Consider the following 21,656-nt stretch of genomic DNA (forward strand, 5'->3'; position numbering starts at 1 on the left):
AGCCTGTTCTAGAAGTTATTGTCGACAAGTTTTGTTAGTTTTGTCATCGGTAACGGTGTTTAACCAAAATTTTAATTGTTTTCCCCCGCAAAATATGATATTTTTCTTTCCAATTTATTGTGAAAGGTTAGCCAAGTGGAAAACTGAATATTTTTGGAGTCGCATATAAAACAAGACCCCTTTATTCTATTATTCTCTTTGTCAATCCACTCACATTAGAGCATGTCCATTGAAGGTATTTTAGTGCCCATTTGAGCGTGTCCATTAAAGGTATCTTAATGGATATTTCAACTCAAAAACAATTGTCAAAAAAATTATTTAGACGGTTCCTGAAGCTCCTAGAGGCGGTTCTTTAGACTGGAAACCGAATGAACGATGGTACATATAAGGGTAGTGCTCAAGCCTTCAAGCTAGACTCTCTTTTGAAATTAGCAGATGTGAAGGGAAGTAGGGAACTGATGGGAAACAACGCTCCTCAATTTCGTTGTTCAAGAGATAATTAGAACTGAAGGAAGGAGAGCTGCTCGTACGTTGGTGAAAAGTACAAGGGAGGGACTACTTTCATCTGAAAGCAGAAAAAGATGAAAAGTTGTGTTTCTTTGTGATTGTACTCTATTTCTTGGTAATCTTAGATAAGTCCTGCAAAATAGTCAGAGAAGCACGAGGAAAACCAGTAGAGATGGCAAAAAAACAAGGTTCAACAGACTTAGCTTCTTCTGAAATTTGAAGACAACCCCCTTCATTAGATCCTAGACGGAAACTGTTTCCAGCTTATTACAAAGAGACGCATGGACATGGACCAGTCTAGCTAAGATTATATTCAGACTAAACAAAAAAGTATAATCTTGGATTTTGTTAGATGTTAGGACGTAAATCCTCTGCGGTTTTGCTGAAAGCTTCATCAGAAGATCTTTTCTTCTGTTGGGAGTGGAATGCTGCAGAGATGCCAGTTCTTAGTAACTGATGATCAGATGAAGCCTGAAGGAACAATCACAAAAGAGGTTTTGAGGTGAAAAAAAAGCTAGGGACTCGTTGACTTCGCCAGAAGTGACTTATTATTATTCAGCCTTAGATTTAGGAAGAATCATTTTCATTTCTTCTTCTAGATTCTTGTAACATTATTATTCATGTTGAAGTTATAATCTTGTGTTCATTTTAAGTATAATACTTTCATAAGTTCACTCAAACTAAAAACTTGTTGTCCAAGCAATAGAAGGAAACAAAGCCCTAGACAAATAAGAAACCTGTGATCTAGCCAATACTATCTTAAGATCTTAAAACCAAACAGATTTACAGAGAAACGGTGTCCTATATCTTGAGTTAAAGACCTAATCTTCCTGTTTGTTCTGGAAAATTAGGTCTGGCAAAGTAACAGGCCGAATATGAGCCTGATTCTTTTTGCTGACAAGACCAGGCGACCCAAGTTGAAGACTTAAATAATCAGAAACAGTTTTCAGGCAAAGTAAATCGGATTGAATTACAAACTTAGCAGGCCGAGTATGAGCCTGATTTTTTTTTGCTGGACTCGCAACTTGTGTACATTGTACGTAGAAAAAAATTTCAATTAATTTTTGATAATTACCCTAAACATAATTTGATATACCAACTTCAATACACACAAATAATTCATATAGTCATATGTGGCTGAGACATTACCACTGAAATTTGAAGTGTGAGTACTCTACACGGTCTAATGTCTATATTACTACGTTGACGAACATACAAATCATATAAAACTACGTTGAAAATACGAAAACATCATTAAATAAAAGGATATGAAAAAGGTTTCTATATATATAAAGAGTTTACGATAAATAGTATGATAGTCTATTATACGAATAGCCGATTTTCACTCTCTCTCATGGATTATGGTGGGGGATTAGATCGGAGATCTTCTTTATAAATATAAAAAAGGAAAGTATTCACATGTTTTTAGTTTTTATTTCAGTAATATTTATTAATAAAAGTAATACTAGTAAGAAGATATCAAAGGTTGGGGCAGACCAGTCAGTGTGGTGTGGGCGAATGAAAGTCATGTTGGTTAGGGTTTAGAGCAAATTGGGAAACCCCGAAGGACAAATATATCAGTATGCTATATCAGTATGCTTCGAAATTCAATTTCTAATTTAATGTCTTACCTTCGAATTCAATAAGGCTATAACGACACCACACCTACCTCCACAACAACCCCACCCCACCCCACCCCCCCCCCCCCCCCCCCCCCCCCCCCCCCCCGCCCTCCTCTCTCTCTTCAATATCTACTCTTTGATATATCTACAACCAACATTTTAAATGCACGTTGATCCTTAAGATTTAAAATTCTCAAAATTTCATTCTTAAAGAATAAGCAAACCTTTTATTGTCATTAGTCAGTCCTGCTCCATGTTTGAAAACACTATGATGTAAAGACCAGTTAAAAATGTTGCTTCAGTACAAACCGGGAGTGAGTGTAAAATTAGTGTATGTGTATTGTTTTATGTAATCTTTCTGGTTTTGGTTTTATGATCTAAACACATAAATCTCATGTCTCATTCGGTTCAGAAGACCTTTTTTGTAGTTGCTTATTTAAATGTTAATACTAATTATAGTGATTTAACTATTACTACTTCCGTTCCTAAATGTAGGATGTTTAAAAAATAATTTGATGTTCCAATATATAAAATGTTTTCATTTTTCTAGATAACATTTTACTTTATTAAAAACTGTGCAACCAATCATATTTGATAATTTATTTTGTAATTGGTTGAATAACATTAATTTATAGTTTTAATGATACTTTTCTAGATAAAACAATGATTTTCTTTAAAACCGTGTTTTTACAAACATGGAGTACTAAACAGAGTATAGTTATTGATTATCTTCCAAGAATTGTCAGAATGCTTCATTTACCCTTATGGTTATTTAAGAGTGAAATGACAGATGCAAGCGGAAAGGAGTGAGTTGAAATCAATGTTCCTTTTTCAAACGTAGTGACTACATAGCTATGCTGCTACTGGAGAGTAACCCTATTATTTGGCTGTCACTCAAAAACAATAATCTTTCATCACTACTAGGATTAAACTTAGTTTTAGGCTTTTAGCCCGAGTAAGTTTCGGGCATTATAGAATCTGAGAATCGTTCATAGTCCACATTTAAAGATTCATCAAATATGACAATTTGTTTATTTTGTACCTTATCCGTGGAATCTCAGTCAAAATCATACAACTCAAAATTTTAATGTGAACCTGCCCAGTGCCAACACACAATCTCATTAATTGACGTTCTTATTATTTACGGTAATTAAATCCCCTATATACTAATAGAGAAACATTTAAAAATTTATAATATGTAGTTTGTATTAATTAAAAAAATGTCTTAATGAATTATCACGTAATTAGAATTTTAATTTTGCTTACGTGGTGATTCGAGAATCAATCGAGAATTTTATTAGTCTAAAATTAAATTGCTAGGGAATATTATATTATATAGTATGTCCATTATGGACCATTCATTTATCAAATTGAAATTATTATATATTTTTTTCCTTAAATAAAATTTATGGAATTACCTAATGCGATTAAAATATATACGCTAATTAATGATATAATAAAGATTTGCTAACAATATGTATACTTTTTATCATTTTTGTTTAATTATTTATTATTAAAATAAATTACACAATTATATTAATCATATAATATAAATTTAGATTTTTTTTGTATATGTTGTATTTTGAATTTTCAAAACGAGTATAAATTACTAAAACTGTTAAAAGTCTCACATAAACTTTTATGATCAAGGTTAAAAAAAATTCTATTAATAAGTCTTTATGTTAATATATATATATATATATATATTAAATATCGTTTAAATTAAACTATACATCATATGAAATTACATACTTATATTTTGATATCTGCGTTGAACATATATTGAAAAGTTAAAATTTTGATTTTGAAATATTCATTGTTTTTCTAAATAATTATAAATTATTGAAACCACTAAACATTTCACATTAAAAAATGGTTGGTGTAAAATATTGTTACACAAATATGCAAATAATCATAAAATCATATGAGTAGAAACTTCATTTAATAAATATCCATATTAAACATATATTATATATATATGTTAATATCATTTAAATTTAATTATATATCATATATGATAGATAAGATTGATTGTTTTGATTTATTTACCCTAAAATGATTGCGAATAAACAACAGTGGTCGTTTGATTTATATGCGTGCGCCAATTTATTAAATAATAGTAACTGATTTCTTAGTTATTTAATATATAATTATTATTTTATTATTTCATAATATGAAGAAAACATAAAATAAGTAATAAATATAAAATATTTATTGTGCACAAGGTGCAGATCTTAAGCTAAGTATGTATCTCTTTAATAATTTTAAATCTTAAACATTTTCTAAATCTCAGGCCAAAACAAAATAACGAAATGAGAATAAACTCAAAAATCAATATTCAAACAATAACCAAAATGAAAAAAAACACAAAAATGAAAAAAATATTGAAGATAGATAGGATTGACATCTGAACCTAAATTTCTCATAAGCATAATTAACTTTTAAATGGCTAAATCATGATATGAAACCGAGTTGACATAGTTTCATTGTAATTCTTGGGCCTAAATGTTAGGTTTTTATGCGATAAGTGATTTTTTGACCTATTTTTTTTTAAAAAAGGATCAGCTCATCAGTAAACAGACTATGTAATTAACAAAAAAGTTTTTAAAAAATTGTTTAAGGGCCAAAAATATTAATTCGATCAAGAATATAAATTTTATTTTTGCATACGATATTTCTTAAATAATTTTCATATAAATTTACCCAGCGCAAGGCGTATGTGTTATCCTAGTTTCGAAAGTATAATAAAAACTAAAGATTCTTTATTGCAAACTGTAAGGTAGGAAGATAGTGGATGTATCTTTTTTCAACCAAAATTTATTGCAAGTGATTAGAGTAAAAGAGATTTAGTTTAACTAGTATCTATCAAAGTAACACTAGAAATGAATAAAAATAATAAAATAGTAAAATGAACAATTTTATTCTATTATACTCTTTAAAAATGAAAAAGAATATTTTTTTTATTTTGTATAAATGATGTAATTTCTTTGGAAAGGTGAGAAATTTAATATTTCTCTTCGTTCTTTAATTACCATTCAAAATTATGAATACTAATTCATTATGGAAATTTTTTCATGTTTACTACATTGTTTTACTATTATTTATGTTTATCTTCACTAAACAGACATTGTTTTACTATTATTTATGTTTATCTTCACTAAATAGACATTTTCAGAAATATCTTCTGCATTAAGAGTCAAAATACTCTTATATTCTTGGTCTATAATATATATAATAAATAATCATTTAAATAAATAAAAAATAATTTATTTTTATGTTTTTGAATTATACTTTTTCAAATTCGATTTTTTTTTTAATTTAATTTTTGAAATTCACAAATTATTTTTGAAATTATTTTTAAAAAATTTTCTAAGTATTTATTTATATATTTATTAGAATTCTAAACTTTGCATTCCAAAAATTATACCCCACCCCTCAACTCTAAACTTTAGTTTAGATTAGTTAACCCTAGGGTTGTAAGTGTTTTTTTTCTCTTTAAAAATGAAGGTAAAAATTATTAAAGTAAACATGATTTTTTTATTAAATATGTGGTATTTTTGGCAATTTTCTTTCATTATATTATGTTAAGTAAAAAGTATTTTACACATATATAAATTTTAATTTGTTTAATATTTTATCTTTTTCTAATAAAATTTAACTTATATTTTATATTTGGATATACATTTTATTTAAAAATAAATATACTTGTTAAAATTTACAACATCAAAGTTTTAGATACAAAATAAAATATTTAATCATTTAATTTCAGAGAGAGTTCATGAAATTTAAATACATCGAATCAAAGTTATACTCCTTTGTAGAGTAAAGAAATTTTGTTACAAAATAAGCATTATTTTAGAATTTTATATTATTTTTTTCTTTTGCCTTTAGTTAATTAAAATACTATATAATTTTGATAGTAAATAATGGTAAAACTGAATATTTAACTATTTTAATTTGTATGAAAAAAATAGACTACAACAAATTTGAAATGGAAAGAGTATTACTTAAGAAACTTAAAATGCTCATTTGGTGTTATAATATATATAGTAGGAAATAGCTAAACTAGTCATGTTTAAGAAATGTATTCCTATAATAATTGAAAAACATTTTTTTATGCTGTAACATTGACTACACTGTTTAAGTGTTAACACTACAACTCTTTTCACAATTTATATTAAAAATGATGTTAATTATTAGAAATATTACATAACTTTCATTGTATATAATATAGCAGACAATCCATTAATTAAATGTTCAGAAATACTAACTCTTTTTCTTTCCGTAATAAAAATTACATGATTATTTAATGCAACTACAAATATGATAATTAATAATACTGAATCATTTTCTTCTGTCAACAATAATACTGAACAATAAATTTGATTAAAAAATTGTATATCATCTATCTTTTTGTTTAGTTGTATATTATTATAATAAATTAAAAATTCATATCATCCATATAATAAAATTTATATTTTAATGTATATTAAATACTTTGAATTTTTGTTATTAAGAAATATAATGATCATAAAAAAATATGAATATTTTAATATCATTTAATAAAAAATAGTATATATCTATATAATATCATTCAAGTAATTATATACCATATAAATATTTTATTTTTAATATTCATATCATTTTGAATTGATAAAAATTTAAATACTTTTACAATTTTAACTTGATTAAATCGTAAAATTTCACATATCTTTATTATTCTTTTAAAAAATATTTATTTAACAATATTTTTAAAAATATCATAATCTGCACATTATTACCTAGTAAAATACTATTTCACGATCGTTATCCACATATAGTGAGAAGAGAAGTCTTTTTTACTCATAGATTCGTAAAATGGTAAATGAAGGAAACATTCTCTCGTGTTATATATTTACATAGGTGAGTTGAGACATTATAGACCTCTTTTAGATTCATATGGACGTACATGCCTACTAACAAAATAAATACAAAATTTTATTCTTACCTATTACATTTTATAGTTTTTATTACTCTCAATTAATTGACTTAAGTAATAAAGACATTCTCATTTAATAAAAACAACTGTAGTGTCTTCATAAAAGACGAAGAAAACATATTTACTTGCATATTTTGCATCTTCTTCCTTATTTATTCTATTAAATTAAAATATCACTTCCAAAAAATACAAAACTAAAAATTTCAGAACAAGATAGAGAGAGAGAGAGAGAGAGAAAGGGAGATTACAACCACAATGGACGATTCAAACACAAGAAGCCAAACTAAGAAGACGAAGAAGCTTCAGAAAGACAAGAACAAGAACAAGAAGAACAACATCCCTACTGTTTGGTTCTCTCTCAAGAAATCTCTCCACTGCAAATCCGAACCATCCGACGTCCACGTCCCCAAATCCACAAAACACCTCACCACAATCTCCACCAAGCGCATCTCCACCGCCAACTCCTCCCTACCCTCCGCCGGATGCGGCGGCGGCTTATCCGGATGCTCGAGATCGATAGCGAATCTCAAAGACGTGATCCACGGGAGCAAACGCCACTTCGAGAAACCGCCGATAAGCAGTCCTCGCTCCATCGGAAGCAACGAGTTCCTCAACCCCATAACTCACGAAGTCATCCTCAGCAACTCCACCTGCGAGCTCAAAATCACCGGCGTCGGAGACATGGCTTCCCCCGCCGGAGCAACGGAATCCGGCGGTGGCGGCGGAGGAAACGGACGGTCGACGACTTTTGTGGGGATGCTGAGGCCGGGGACGCCGATGCATCATCTGAACCACTCTGCTTCTCACCGGAGCCATGCTTCGTCGACGGCGGCGAAAAAGGGATCCTTTGCTTCGTCGGAGAGAGAGGTAACAGGAGAAGGGTTTCACACAAAGAGGAGAGTTTCTTTGGAGATGAACAGAGACTCCGCCGTCAACGGAGGCAAATACTCTGTTTCTTGCCATAAATGTGGTGAACAGTTCAGCAAACTCGAAGCTGCAGAAGCTCATCATCTCTCTAAACACGCCGGTAAACTCGAAACTTTAACCATTGGGATTATATAATTAATGAATATATTATAAAGTTTTCACCTTTATGAAGATTTTGTCGCATTTTTATAATATACTCTCTCCTGCTTCATGAAAGATCCATGTTTAAGAATTTTCAGATTTTTTAATAAAATATATTAAAATTTATCAATAAGTACATATTTTTTTATAATTTTATATTTTCTATATTCTTAAATCAATAAAATTTTAAGAAATACAGTTAATATTCTTAAACTTTACAATTTTTTATTATTAATTAACAAAAATTACATTGAAAATATAAAATATGTATATTTTTGAAATATTTTTTTTTTTAGAATATGGATCTTTTATGAACTGAGGGGGAGTATAATATAAAGTTGAACATTTTCGCATATTTAGATTATAAAGTTATAAACTTTGCTCATAATATTACAGTGACGGAGCTCGTAGAAGGCGACTCGTCGAGGAAGATAGTGGAGATAATCTGTAGAACGAGCTGGTTAAAGTCAGAGAACCAATGCGGGAGAATAGACCGTGTCCTAAAAGTACACAACATGCAGAAGACACTAGCTCGGTTCGAGGAGTACAGAGAGACGGTGAAGATCAGAGCGAGCAAGCTCCAGAAGAAGCACCCGAGATGTCTCGCCGACGGCAACGAGCTCCTCAGGTTCCACGGCACCACCGTGGCTTGCGGTTTGGGGATAAACGGGTCGACGAGCCTCTGCACGGCGGAAAAGTGCTGCGTCTGCCGGATCATACGGAACGGGTTCTCGGCGAAGCGGGAGAAGAATAACGGTGTTGGGGTTTTCACGGCGTCGACGAGCGGGAGAGCGTTTGAGTCGATTTTGGTGGAGGAGGGAGATGGGGAGAGGACGGTGACGGTGAGGAAGGTGTTGATTGTGTGTAGGGTTATAGCCGGGAGAGTTCATAGGCCGGTGGAGAATGTGGAGGAGGTGAATGGGTTGATGATGAGTGGGTTTGATTCTTTGGCTGGAAAAGTTGGGTTGTATACAAATGTGGAGGAGCTTTATTTGCTCAATCCTAGAGCTTTGCTTCCTTGCTTTGTGGTAATCTGCAAGTCTTAAAAAATATTTAGCATTTTTGTTTTGGCAGAAAGGTCAAAATGTTCTTGTTATTTGTTTATAATTTCTAGTTTTTACCATCTTGTTCCGAATTTGTTTTCAAGGTGAATTTGGAATTTAAGTTTTTAATTTTTGGCTAGTTTATGTCTGAGTTCTTAATTATTCTTACCTAGAGAGACAAAAATATTTTGTTCATATTATGTTAGATAAATTTGTATTTTGGCGTATTATACTAATGTAAAAAGATGTAGTAAGAGATAGATTGTAAAGTGTGTCAGAGTGAGAATTTTAGTTTCACGGGTGGCCTGTTGGTAAAAGTGCTACTATAAATGCCAAGTTTTCATTCAGTAAAAAGTTCTTACAAAATCGATAAATAAGAAAAAACTCATCAACAAATTAAACAAACATGATAATTTTTTTTGGTCGACGGTAAACCTTTCAAAGATTTGGAACATGAACGTTTGCTTCATTGCTTGTTTGGTTGAATCGTGTTAATTGTTCAATATGGATTTATGTTGTTTAAAGTGTTTTCATATTTTTTTTAACTTCTATTATATACATATCAATAATACATAATATATGATGTACAGTAGAACATATCATATATGTATAGTACTCAGACGACCCAAAGACATTTGGTTTTCTTTAGCTTCAAAATTTTGTTTGGAACCATCCCCGTATAGTCCTAGATTACATACAAAATGAATATTTATATAAGAAAACATGGCATATAAAAACAAAAATAACATTAATGATAATTAGACATTTTGCTAAAACGAATAAAATGGTCCATACTAAATTACTCGATAGTTTTCATAATGTCAGCGAGACAAAGCTTACGTCAAAGGTGTCGACAAAATTCTATCCCATGCAAACATTTATTTGGAGCTTTTATTAGTTCTATCTGCAAAAGCCACCCTCTCATCAATATATATCCGCCGAGAAAAGAAAAATCAGAATATGCGAGCCCAATAATAATAAAAGTTTCAAATCTTGAAATTTCGAATTTTGAAAACAAATATACATTTTGTTTTTTTTTTAGATATATTATTTCAGGGCTCTGCAAAAATATTTGTGATAATACATTTTGTACTTAAAGTTGTTTGTGGACAAAGCAAATTTTGTTTAAGAGGGAGCATAGTCTAGTGAAAATGAATCATAGATATCTCAAAATGTGGCTATTTCGATATTTGATTACGTATACATACAATGTATGTTCATTTTTCTTTTTTGAACTGACACATAATAAATGTATATTTGAGAACGAATGAGAAATGACGAGGCCTGAAATGGACAGTGTATCTATATCAACCGCCGAAGTAACGGTGGGATCATACCACATGCCGTCTCAGAAAATTGTATTCTATACAAACCTTGTAATTAATTATCTCCACTCGACAACAATCTATGTCGTCATTTTCGGATCTTTTATATAATGACGAGAACGCATTAGTAATCCCCTAAATATGCGAAATATACAGAAGCTAAAAGCGAGCTGATTAAGGCTTAAAGACCATGGTTTAGCCACATATGAAAGCGTTTGTAGATTCTTTGTTCCCTGTAAAAAGTTGATTGTTAGAAACATATTTCGTAGCTTTGTAAGTGGAGAAAGTGTTTATCTGGTACGATTTCTACACTTTTAACTTAAAATGGATTTTCAATATATCCATCATCAAATACATAGGTCCATTAGTCTACAAATCAAAAGTGCAATGAAGAAGAAATAAGGGAGATGCTAAGATGCTGAGCCAGCTGCAACTTGAGTTGTTTCTTTATCCTTAGCCTCCTTAAGTTGCTTCCATTTCTCAATGGTGTCGATAAGTTCCCCAGTTTTGATCAGATATCTCACCTTCTGTCCATCTTCGAGGACCTTGTGACCCACCCGGCTAACCACCTCCTTTTCTTTCGAATACAGCATCACATTTGAGCTGTGAATCGGTGCTTCAATCTGGAAAACATAATGCATTTTAGCACAATCCTCAATCATCATCACTGCCAAAGGCAAAGTGAAGGGAGCTACACGATGTGGTTTCTGTTTTGCAAATTATTTTTAAGAGAGTCATGTGAGTGGTGTCTGACCTTGAGAATTTGGCCAGGCTCTCCCTCTTCACGGCTCTTCATGTGTTTGGTCTTGAGGTTGACATCTTTGATGACAATGGTGCTGTTGTGGGTAAAGATCTTAGTGACTTCTCCAATCTTGCCCTTGTCTCGTCCAGATATAACTTTGACCGTATCACCAAACTTGACATGCATTTTGTGCAGAATTGGAAGACTGTTTGGTTTGCATTTCTTCCGTTCCCAACGCTTAAGCTGAAAGAAAGAAAAAAAACACACATCATAATCCTGTTAATGCCCTTAGGAATCAATCAAGAGATGAAACTCAACAACATTACCAAAAGAATGAGGTAAAGGATCTTGGTTACTAACCTTTGCGTAAACAAGACATGGGTTCTGGGCGGGCTTGACCTGCAATGAGTTACAAAAGAAAAGCAGAGTAATTAAGGAACCAAACCCCACTCCAACTGCAAACACTTTGCCTAAAAAAACGCTAAACCATTCTTCTGACTCAGTATAAGTTCGTTCGAGCAACAAAACCATAATCAACCAAAATGTACATCACCAGGTGCTAAATGCATTCTTTAGATTCCAAAAGGTTCACCAACCAATCAATCAAACGAGCACACAAAAATAAGAGATCCTAACTTAAAAGTTTTAGATGCATCGCCAAGCCAAGTAGAGATAAACAGTTGTCTTTTGAGAAAAAAATCAAAGTTATAGAATTTAAAGTGTTCATAACTTCATCTCAGTTCAGTACTAACACAGAAAAAGACAAAGAGACAATTCACATTCTCCAATCCATTCTCCACTAAACATAACTCATAGCGCAGAAACACACAACAAAGTTTCAATCTTTACTCCTTTTAGAGAAAAAATTTAGAATTGGCACCAAAATTCACCATACCAAAAGCTTAATAAATGAAACTAATCAACAGGTCCAATGAAAGATATCAAACCCGTTACAGGGCTAAATGTTCGAGCTAAACGTGGCAATGTCTTTGATTAGAACGAGAAATTCGAAAACGGGAGTTACCGGAGAAGCGGCGGAGAGGGAAAGCGGGGAAAGGAGACGCTGGCCGAGGAAGGAGGAGTTGGACTTGGAGGATATCGAAAGAGATGTAAACGAGCTCTGAAGAGAAGTCATCATGGTCGCCATTTTATTTCAGAGTAACTCCCGCTTGCTAACACTTCATGTCTCTGTTCGTCTCAAGGCGATAAGACGAGGATAACAATTATCTCTTTACTGTTAAACGACACCGTTTTAGTACCATGATTAACTTCACTGGTGGGTTTTTGGCTAAAGGTTTGGGCTTAAATATTGTCTGCTTTGGTGTAATACCCCAAACATATACTCCCTCCGTTTATGATGTTTTAGAAATTTTTTGTTGTTTCGAAATAGATGATGTTTTGATTTTTTATGTTATTTTTAACTTTATTGAAAACTGTGTAATCAATTAAATGTTATAGTCATTTCTATAATTGATTGGATGATTTTTAAATTATATTTTTTAAACTATTTTAAGAATAACATCATCTATTTTATAGAAGTTCTGTATTTTTTTAACTTTTTTTTGATAATTCGGCGGACCGAAACCTAACTGACTAATATCATGGAATCTGTCCACCGGTACTAAATAGATCCGGTTATTTGCAATGAGAATTAAATATCCATATCACTTTGACCACACAAGCGGACAGTGGCGGATCCAGACTAATTATTTGACGGGAGCACATAATAAATATATATATATTAAATAATATAAATAATTAATATAAAATAAATAACTATCTATTTAAAAATGTCGTAAATGAGTAATCATTAAAAATTTAATATAGACTATTAGCAAATTTAATTTTGTTCAACTCAGAACAGACTATATAAGATTTTTTTTTACAAATGTATAATCACAATAACATATTGTCGCAGTTAAAATTAACTTGAATATTTATAAAAAATAGTCTTCAAGTTTACACATATACAACAGTATATCGATATCACACACAACTTGTTTGTAGTCATTATATCATAAGGTCTAAACTCTAAAATATTAAATAAAATGAGTGGATTAATTAGTTTTATTTCTTTATTAGCAATTGCTAACTAGTAAAAGAATGGACTTAAAAATGCAAATTTTAAGATAAAATATAAACTATAATAGAAAGAATGATAAAAAAGACAAATAAAGAAAAGAAAAGATATGCTAACAAGAAAAAATAATAATATTAACAATAAAACAAAAGGTAGGATAATCTCACTAATATATAATAGCTTTACGGAAATTGTAAAAGTGGAGAAGACATTAACTATACAGCAAGAGATAAACCAGGAAAAATAAAGGTGTTGGGCTCGAACCATGTAAATGCTGAAGTAACCGGACATCTTTACCAATCGTTCCAACAAAATAAATAGTCACCGAGCTACAAAATAATATTTGAAAACTAGTCGGGGGCACGTGCCCCCGTTCATGGTACTGTAGATCCGCTCCTGCAAGCGGGTAAATTTAAATTTAGTAAACTTCTAACCTAGGGTGCTTAACACCATTCCAAGCCCGTGGTAGCACTATATAGTATATAGTTAGGTTCCATATTACTAAGATTTTGTTTTTATTTTCTTTTCCTCGTTCAATATTTATAAGTTGCAGAATTTTTAGTTCCCAAGTGTTTTATTTTTTCCAATGGAAGACACTATTACATATATGGTTTTTTTTTGGAAGAACAAAAAAATTGGATTAAAATGTATCTAAAAACCAAACATTTCAAATAGTTGTGCTAATTGCAACTAGATTATAATTTTTGGAATGAAATGATATGGAACGGTTGATCCGTTAATTCTACATTTTTAAACCATTTACTCTATATTTTTTTTTACCTTTTATTATATTGTGAATAGAATAAAATCTTTATTAAATAAAAATAAATAAATAAAATACAAAGAAAATGATTTTATAGCAATTTGTTTATGAATAAATAGAATAAATCTATTCCATTTTTGATGTATTCGGTATTCCACTCCTATTATTCTATTTTATTTAACTACATTAATTCTATATTAGTTTACCAGTTACTGTTTACAGTGGTCTCCATTATCTAAATGCTAAATTTCTTTTACAACAAACCCCCTAAAAATTAACATAAAATAATTTTTCCATTCACTATTTTCAGTTACCATCAACATCCTCCTAACAATACGTCTATAAATCATCCTAAAACCCACCCTCCCAAAAATATAAAAAAAAAGCCAATTACAAAGGTAATAAATTACAATTATAAAATATCTTTTTTCTTTTTGTTTAAACAAACAACAATGCATCACTAGTCTTCAAGTGTACTGTCCATGGAATTATCTCTCCTATGATTTTCCGATAGTCCCGATCTATCTCCAGTCCGCTCAACACTATACGCCACCGTAGGTGGAAGCAAGGGAGCCTTCTTCTGATGTTTTCTGGCATGTCTCACCTTAATGACACGTGTCAAAACCTGCACAGCATCCCTCATGTTGGGGCGTTTCCTTGGGGCATGAGATATGCATTTATATGCAAAAGCCGCAACTTCATTCACTTCTTGTATATCAAACCTCCCATCTAATCTCGAATCCACAATCTCTTCCCACCCAACCTTCTCCTCTGCATTCATAGCCGCCTAAAACAAAAACTTGTCTTAGTAATGTTTTCTTCAAAGAAACAAATGTGGAGTTGAGGATCATGTTGGTGCCTCTTTTACCAGTTCAACATATTCCATTAGACCTTGTTGAGGGTTTCTTCCAGCTATAAGCTCAAAAAGCAAAACCCCAAATTTTAATTCTTTTCTTTGTCTTGTTTTATTTCCCTTTTCCCCCATCACAATAACATATATATAGATTTATACTAACTTAATTTTAAATTGAATTTGATAAATTAATCATTAACTTTTTTTCATGTTCTTTTGAAATCCATATTGTCTGCCATATATTATTTCCTTCATTATATAATAGATGACTTTAAATATTCTTATATGATTTCCTTCAACAAAAATGTTGCTAAATACGGAAAAGGTAACAAAATATATAATAAATGACGTATAATATTCTTGATACTGAAATCTAATACAATCGGAAAAATATGCACCACACGAAACGAAACATTTTGGCAGTCAAAAGATTGGCGTACAAAGAGAAGTTTTAAAAAAAAAGTCTTACTTTAATTGTATTGATTCATTAATATCATAAAGGAAAAAGCAATAAATAGTAAATATCCGACCTAAAACTTGCCGTGGTGGGCAAGGCTACCCTCTGTACTAATGGAAAGGTTTTAGGAGGAGAAGATGGAATATTATCAATTCTCTTAGAGCTGTCTCAGTTTTTTTTTTCCTAAGAACATTCATGACTTGTTTCTTAGCCGGCTCTTGAGGCTCCGCCTTGTGAAACCTGCGTTGGTGAGAAGATCATCCTCTGTTTCTCTTCTTATCTCTAACGGCTTCTCAACTACTTCCCTGCGGCAAACCCCTCCTTGTTCCGTCATGGGCGCTAGACCTTGTGGAGACGATCTCGGAGGACTCATAGTTGCCTATGCAGATACACATGCCTGGACTGAACTGGACAAAATGGTACGTCTGGAGTTGGTGTGTAACAGTATTAATCATGGAAAAACGCTAACGATCGGGGCATCTCATGGGTGGGTAGCTAGTTTGAAGGAAGATGGAACCCTGTGTCTCCAAGATGATATAAACCCGTATGCATCGTATACAGATCCTAAACGCATCCCTCTGCCTCCTCTTGTGACTCTGCCACATTGTCAAACCAAAATCATCACCAACGTTTCAATGTCCTCATCTTCTCCAGAGGACGATGAAGACTGTGTCGTGGCTGTCAAGTTCTTGGGACCTCAGCTCAGCTTTTGCAAACCAGCCGGTAAGAGTCGTAAACCAAAGTGGACCAGCATCAAGCTCGAGAACCCTTGCTTCTACTCCTCCCGTGTCATGTTTTCCAAGAAACACAACATGTTTCGTATTCCGGGATCTGGAGGCCACCTCATCAGGTCATGGGACCCCTGCAATCCCAGCGATGACCCTAAGCTTCAGAGCGTTCGGTTTACTAACATTCCCAAGCTGACCAACGCTGAACATAATGTTATGGATTCGTGCAGCAAGAGCGAGCACTTGGTGGAGTCACGACCCACTGGTGAGACATTCTTGGTTAAGCAGTACAAGCAGCTAGCCGAGAACGATGAAGGTGTTGCCATAATGAAAACAAAATTTTTAAGGGTGTACAAGCTAGATGATGAAGGAAACGCAGTTCAGACTCGAGACATGGGAGATCTCGTCATGTTCATCTCAATGTCTGAACCTTTTTGTGTGCCTTCTACTTCTTTTCCTGGCATGTATACTAACAACGTTTACCTCTATGATTATGATGAAAACGGATATGTGGATGTGGCTGGCACCCCCTTCGACATGGCTAGTGCAAAAGGTCCACTTTATTCCCCTTATCATATTCCACCTCAAGATATCGGCAACTAGTTTTGAAACTGTCTTGTTTATGTTCTCTGTGAGATGTTTAATGTATTCTCTTTGGAGATATTTTTAATCTTAAGACAAAGAATCATAAGTTAATCTTACGCATAGTTGATCAATAATAAATATTATTCATTAAAAAAAATAAGAAAACATCTGCCATTTCTCAAAGTTAAAAAAAAAAAGATTAGAAAATAAAATATAATAACAAAAGTATAATATTTTCTTTTTAAGAAAAAAAATATTTTTGAAAATGGACATCTTGTACTAAAATGTATAGTTTTGAATTTGTTTTTCCACTATTAAAACATGTCTGAATTTTATTGTGGGAATTGTTTGTCTGCTGTGACAAATAAAAATAAAAACAAAAATTAACATTAACATCACTGACACTAAGTTGACGAATTCCCAGTTTTGTATTTAAAACATTAATGGAAAATGTTTTCCAAAGGAAAAGAAAAACAAATATCTCCCTTTCCGCTAAGAACATCCAATAATAAATTACCAAATATATTCAATTACAGTAAATTCATTAATATCATGAAGCAAAGAGTAATAAATAGTAAATATCCCACCAAAACCTTGCCTTGGGGTACAAGGCTCTTTCTGTGTATTAATGGAGAGATTTTAGATTAGAGAAGATGGAACATCATCAATCTCTCTCAGCTTTTTGCTTAAAGAATTCTCATGTCTCTCTTTCTCAGTCGGCTCCGCGTTGGGGTGAGAAGATCCTCCTCTGTTTCTCTTCTTCTCTCTAACGACTTCTCAACCTCCATACGGCAAACCCCTCCTTGTTTTGTCGTCGCCGCTAGACCTTGGGGTGAGAAGATCCTCCTCTGTTTCTCTCCTTATCTCTAACGGCTTCTCAACTTCCTTGCGGCAAAGCCCTCCTGGTTTTGTCATCGCCGCTAGATTTTGTGGACACGATCAAGCAAGACTCACAGTTTGCTATGCTAATCAACGTGCCATAACTGATCTGGACAAGAGGGTACCTATGAACTTGGTGTATCCTCACATTCATAATGAATTAATGATGATAAAACGCAAACGTATCCCGCTGCCTCCTCTTGTGACTCTGCCAAACCAAAATCATCACCAACGTGTCAATGTCGTCATCTTCTCCAGAGGATGATGGGGACTGTGTCGTGGCTGTCAAGTTCTTGGGTCCTCAGCTCAGCTTTTGCAGGCCAGATGAGAGTAAACCAGAGTGGACCAGCATCAAGCTCGAAAACCCTTGCTTCCACTCCTCCCGTGTCATGTTTTCCAAGAAAGACAAGGTGTTTCGTATTCTTGGATGTGAAGACCACCTCATCGCTTCCTGTGGTTTGTTCAGCAAGAGGGAGCCCTTTGTGGTCGTAACTACATTCACATCCTCGATGTTGATGAAATCGTAGGTTATGATGTAGGTGACATCTCCATCGCTACTACAAGTGGTACATTTTATTCCCCTTATTATTTTCCACCACAAGATGTTGTTGACAACTAGCTTTGTAATGTTCTCTCTGAGATTGTTATGTGTGTTCTCTTTGGAGTAAAACAGTGACTATATTAAGCTGATCATATATGTTTTCACTACTCCATCTCATTGTGTACAACATGTCATTGATGTCAAATGTACAACAGTACAACAATGATGCATAGTAAAGCATCTATATCCAAGAGATAAATGGAATTGTTAAATATATATTAAAAATAATTTAGTAAACACAGTTTCTATACTCTGTCTGCCAATGAAGAATAGAGTTGTTAGCAACAAGTCTTATATAAATATAAATATTATTAAGCCAATCAAATAAAACCAATTTAAATTAATTTTTGAGTTGATTGGGTGAATATAAACAATAATCATATTTAGGTAAATGGTTATCATGTCTCTGAAATTAGGTAAGTGGTCATGCACTTTTGGAGTACAAACGTTTTAGTCCTTAAGTAATCGTTATATGCAGGCTACAAATTGATGATCTCCTTTTGCAAAAAAATCAACATAATATAACAGTTGGTGAAGAGAACTCATTCTTTATTTATTCTCTCTATATATCTCTTTCTCTTCCATTCATTTTTGTGTTCACTTTTCATTGTTCCTTCTGATCCTCACATTAAACAATTATTGGAGCTTGTTGGAATAGCAATTTTTTTTATTTTTTTTGTGCAACTTTGGAATAGCAATCATACTAAACAATTTCAGTGATCTTACATCATGCAAGTCTCATGAACATATGAAAAATAAAGAAGGAGGATAAGAAGTTGAATAAAATTCTTAACAAGTCAAAAGAGTAAACACCAACATTAACTAGTCTTTTATAGTTAAGGAACACATGCAGCATGAAATGTGGTAACAAAACACAGCAATATATGTTGAGGTAGCATGATTACTGATCATGATTACTCAACCCTAACGTAGTATTAGACAATATTTTGAGGTGGAATATGGTAAGGGGCTAGGTAAGGACAATTGCCACCAATGATGTTGGAATAGGGCACACTAATATAGACGTTCTCGTCAAAATCCAAGAAGGCGACCCGGTTAGAGGGCATGCCAGGGAATGAGCTAGCAGGAACACAGAAAGGTTCAGACTTTGAGATGAAAATGCAGAGATCTCCAATGTCTTGAGTGTAAACTGCGTTACCTTCATCGTCAATCTTGAACACCATCAAGGCTTTGGTTTGCATTTTCTCTGAACCGCTAGCCCTTGGCCTCCTGTACAGCTTAACCAAGAAAGTTTCACCGGTGGTTCCTGACTCCACCAAGTGCTCGCTCGTGCAACACGAACTCAAAAGCTCACGTTTGGTCTTGCTCAGCTTGGGAACGTTTCGAAACCGCAACCTCTGGAACTTGGGTTTGTTCTTCTTGTCTGTGCAGGCATCCCACGATCCAATAAGGTATCCACCAGACGCGAGAATGCGAAACATGCCGTGTTTCTTGGAAAACACGACAGGGGATGAGTAGAAGCAGGGGTTTGCGATTCTGATGTTGGTCCACTCGGGTTTACCTCCTGGTCTGCAAAAGCTCAGCTGAGGTCCAAAGAACTTAAGAGAGACAACACAGTCCTCGTCCTCGGGAGAAGACGAGGACATGGCCATGTTGGTGACCATTTGGGTTTGGCAGCGAGGAAGAGTGACAAGAGGAGGCAGGGGAATGCGTTTAGGGTTTGTATCAGATGCAAAAGGGTTTAGATCATCTTGGAGACGCACTATGCCGCCGTCCTTCAAAGTAGCTACCCACCCATTAGATGCCCCGACTATTAGCAACCTCAGTACGGACAGGCCCAAGACTCTGAATGAAGCAATCTTCAAGCCCAAGCCCATTCCGATTATGACTGTGCCAAGTCATCAATCCTCTCCAACGGTTATATTGAGCAACGACAAAGACATTAGCATAAGAAGAGAAGAGAAGAGAAGAGGAAAGGAGATTGTGACATCATGTACGGAACCGTGTGGTCCTGAGCTATATAACTCATTCTCAGCCCTTGGATCACTTGGAGAAGAAGGATGATGACAAGTGTTACAGAAGCTAGGGTTTTCACTTAAGTTTATGTGTCTATTTAAGCATGTTGATGAACAATGTAGAACGGCAAGAATTGAGAAATAATAAAAGTTATATTTTCATCTCTGTTCTTCACTCTTTCATGGTATCAGAGCCATGGAAGCTCTTGAACTTTACTCTCCTCCATCACTGAAAATAGTGAACTCAGTTACTGTAAAACTCACTGAAAGAAACTACTTGTTATGGAAGAATCAGTTTGAAGCCTTTCTCAACGGTCAGAGACTCCTAGGGTTTGTCACCGGCGAAACACCAAGACCAGCGGCGACCCTCCCCGTTCCAGGCATCAACGGCACAACTACTCCAGTCACAAACCCTGATTACCACACGTGGTTTCAGACAGATCAGGTTATAAAGTCATGGCTGTTGGGTTCTTTCTCGGAAGATATACAAAGTCTAGTCGTGTCTTGCAACACTTCTCAGGAGATCTGGCTTACGCTGGGAAGACACTACAACCGTCCAACATCTTCTCGTTTGTTTGAACTTCAACGCAAGCTGCAGACAGTAACAAAGCAGGATCGGTCTATGACCGACTATCTTACTGACCTTAAGCTCATATGTGACCAGCTCACTTCGATTGGGAGTCCGGTACCCGAAAAGATGAAAATCTTTGCTGCTCTCCAAGGCTTAGGAAAAGATTATGAGCCTTTGATAACAAGTGTGGAAGGATCTGTTGATATGATGTCAAACCCTACACTAGAAGACCTGATTCCAAGGCTTCACAGCTATGACTCTCGCATTCAACGATACAACGCACCAACAGAAGCATCTCCTCACCTTGCCTTTAACGTTGAGAGATCCAACTATCAGACTGGTTACTACAACTCCAGAGGAAGAGGACAGTCAAACAGGCGTTTTGGAGCAAACAGAGGTAGAGGATCTTTCTCAACAAGAGGAAGAGGATTTCATCAACAACTGTCATCTTCCGGCTCTCAATCAGGCTCTTCCGTGTCCTCTGTATCGTCTGATGAGAGACCATCATGTCAGATCTGTGGAAGATATGGTCACAGTGCATTGAGATGCTGGCACAGGTTCAACAACACCTATCAGGAAGAAGACAAGCCTACGGCTCTAGCTGCAATGCGCATTACAGACGTATCTGATCATGGTGGGGCTGAGTGGTTTGCTGACTCTGGAGCTACTTCTCACATAACAAACTCACCGAATCACCTTGCCTACACTCAACCATACAGAGGCAACGATGCGGTTCTCATTGGAGATGGAAACTTCTTGCCTATTACCCATGTTGGATCAGCAGACATAGCGTCAACCTCAGGTACTTCCCTACCTCTTAGAGATGTACTGGTCTGTCCAGGGATCACCAAGTCTTTGTTATCTGTCTCTAAGCTTAC

At 34.0% G+C, this 21,656-nt stretch overlaps 4 protein-coding genes across 4 annotated transcripts; 2 read left to right on the forward strand and 2 right to left on the reverse strand.

Moving 5' to 3' along the window:
• The first annotated feature begins 6,822 nt into the window (after nt 1-6,822).
• LOC103851949 lies at nt 6,823-9,413 on the forward strand. The gene is made up of 2 exons (XM_009128830.3): nt 6,823-8,134; nt 8,572-9,413. The coding sequence occupies exons 1-2, from the start codon at nt 7,363-7,365 to the stop codon at nt 9,219-9,221; spliced, it is 1,422 nt and encodes a 473-aa protein (XP_009127078.2). The 5' UTR covers nt 6,823-7,362; the 3' UTR covers nt 9,222-9,413.
• Nucleotides 9,414-10,793: 1,380 nt separating this feature from the next.
• On the reverse strand, nt 10,794-12,555 carry LOC103851950 (50S ribosomal protein L24, chloroplastic). The gene is made up of 4 exons (XM_009128831.3): nt 12,310-12,555; nt 11,646-11,684; nt 11,298-11,528; nt 10,794-11,166 (listed from the first exon to the last, which is right to left on the reverse strand). Exons 1-4 carry the CDS (start codon nt 12,430-12,432, stop codon nt 10,954-10,956), a joined length of 606 nt encoding a protein of 201 aa, XP_009127079.1. The 5' UTR covers nt 12,433-12,555; the 3' UTR covers nt 10,794-10,953.
• A 2,058-nt stretch (nt 12,556-14,613) lies between these two features.
• Nucleotides 14,614-18,751, forward strand: LOC103852250. The gene has a single exon (XM_033284932.1). The coding sequence runs from the start codon at nt 15,771-15,773 to the stop codon at nt 16,767-16,769; it is 999 nt and encodes a 332-aa protein (XP_033140823.1). The 5' UTR covers nt 14,614-15,770; the 3' UTR covers nt 16,770-18,751.
• Nucleotides 16,559-20,114, reverse strand: LOC103851953. Its single transcript, XM_033284936.1, has one exon. The coding sequence runs from the start codon at nt 20,067-20,069 to the stop codon at nt 19,167-19,169; it is 903 nt and encodes a 300-aa protein (XP_033140827.1). The 5' UTR covers nt 20,070-20,114; the 3' UTR covers nt 16,559-19,166.
• Between the last annotated feature and the right edge of the window lie 1,542 nt (nt 20,115-21,656).

The sequence above is a fragment of the Brassica rapa genome, chromosome A02 (genome assembly GCF_000309985.2).
Source record: "Brassica rapa cultivar Chiifu-401-42 chromosome A02, CAAS_Brap_v3.01, whole genome shotgun sequence".
In the NCBI taxonomy this organism is placed as follows: domain Eukaryota; kingdom Viridiplantae; phylum Streptophyta; class Magnoliopsida; order Brassicales; family Brassicaceae; genus Brassica; species Brassica rapa.

Bases quoted from the DNA above. Each gene is read 5' to 3' on its own strand.
- LOC103851949 (XM_009128830.3), top strand. From the start codon at position 7,363: ATGGACGATTCAAACACAAGAAGCCAAACTAAGAAGACGAAGAAGCTT. The intron at 8,135-8,571 runs GTAAACTCGAAA...ATAATATTACAG, and splicing joins TCATCTCTCTAAACACGCCG to TGACGGAGCTCGTAGAAGGC.
- LOC103851950 (XM_009128831.3), bottom strand. From the start codon at position 12,432: ATGGCGACCATGATGACTTCTCTTCAGAGCTCGTTTACATCTCTTTCG. The intron at 11,685-12,309 runs GTAACTCCCGTT...AACTCATTGCAG, and splicing joins CCCTCTCCGCCGCTTCTCCG to GTCAAGCCCGCCCAGAACCC. The intron at 11,167-11,297 runs GTCAGACACCAC...TATGTTTTCCAG, and splicing joins AGCCTGGCCAAATTCTCAAG to ATTGAAGCACCGATTCACAG.
- LOC103852250 (XM_033284932.1), top strand. From the start codon at position 15,771: ATGGGCGCTAGACCTTGTGGAGACGATCTCGGAGGACTCATAGTTGCC.
- LOC103851953 (XM_033284936.1), bottom strand. From the start codon at position 20,069: ATGGGCTTGGGCTTGAAGATTGCTTCATTCAGAGTCTTGGGCCTGTCC.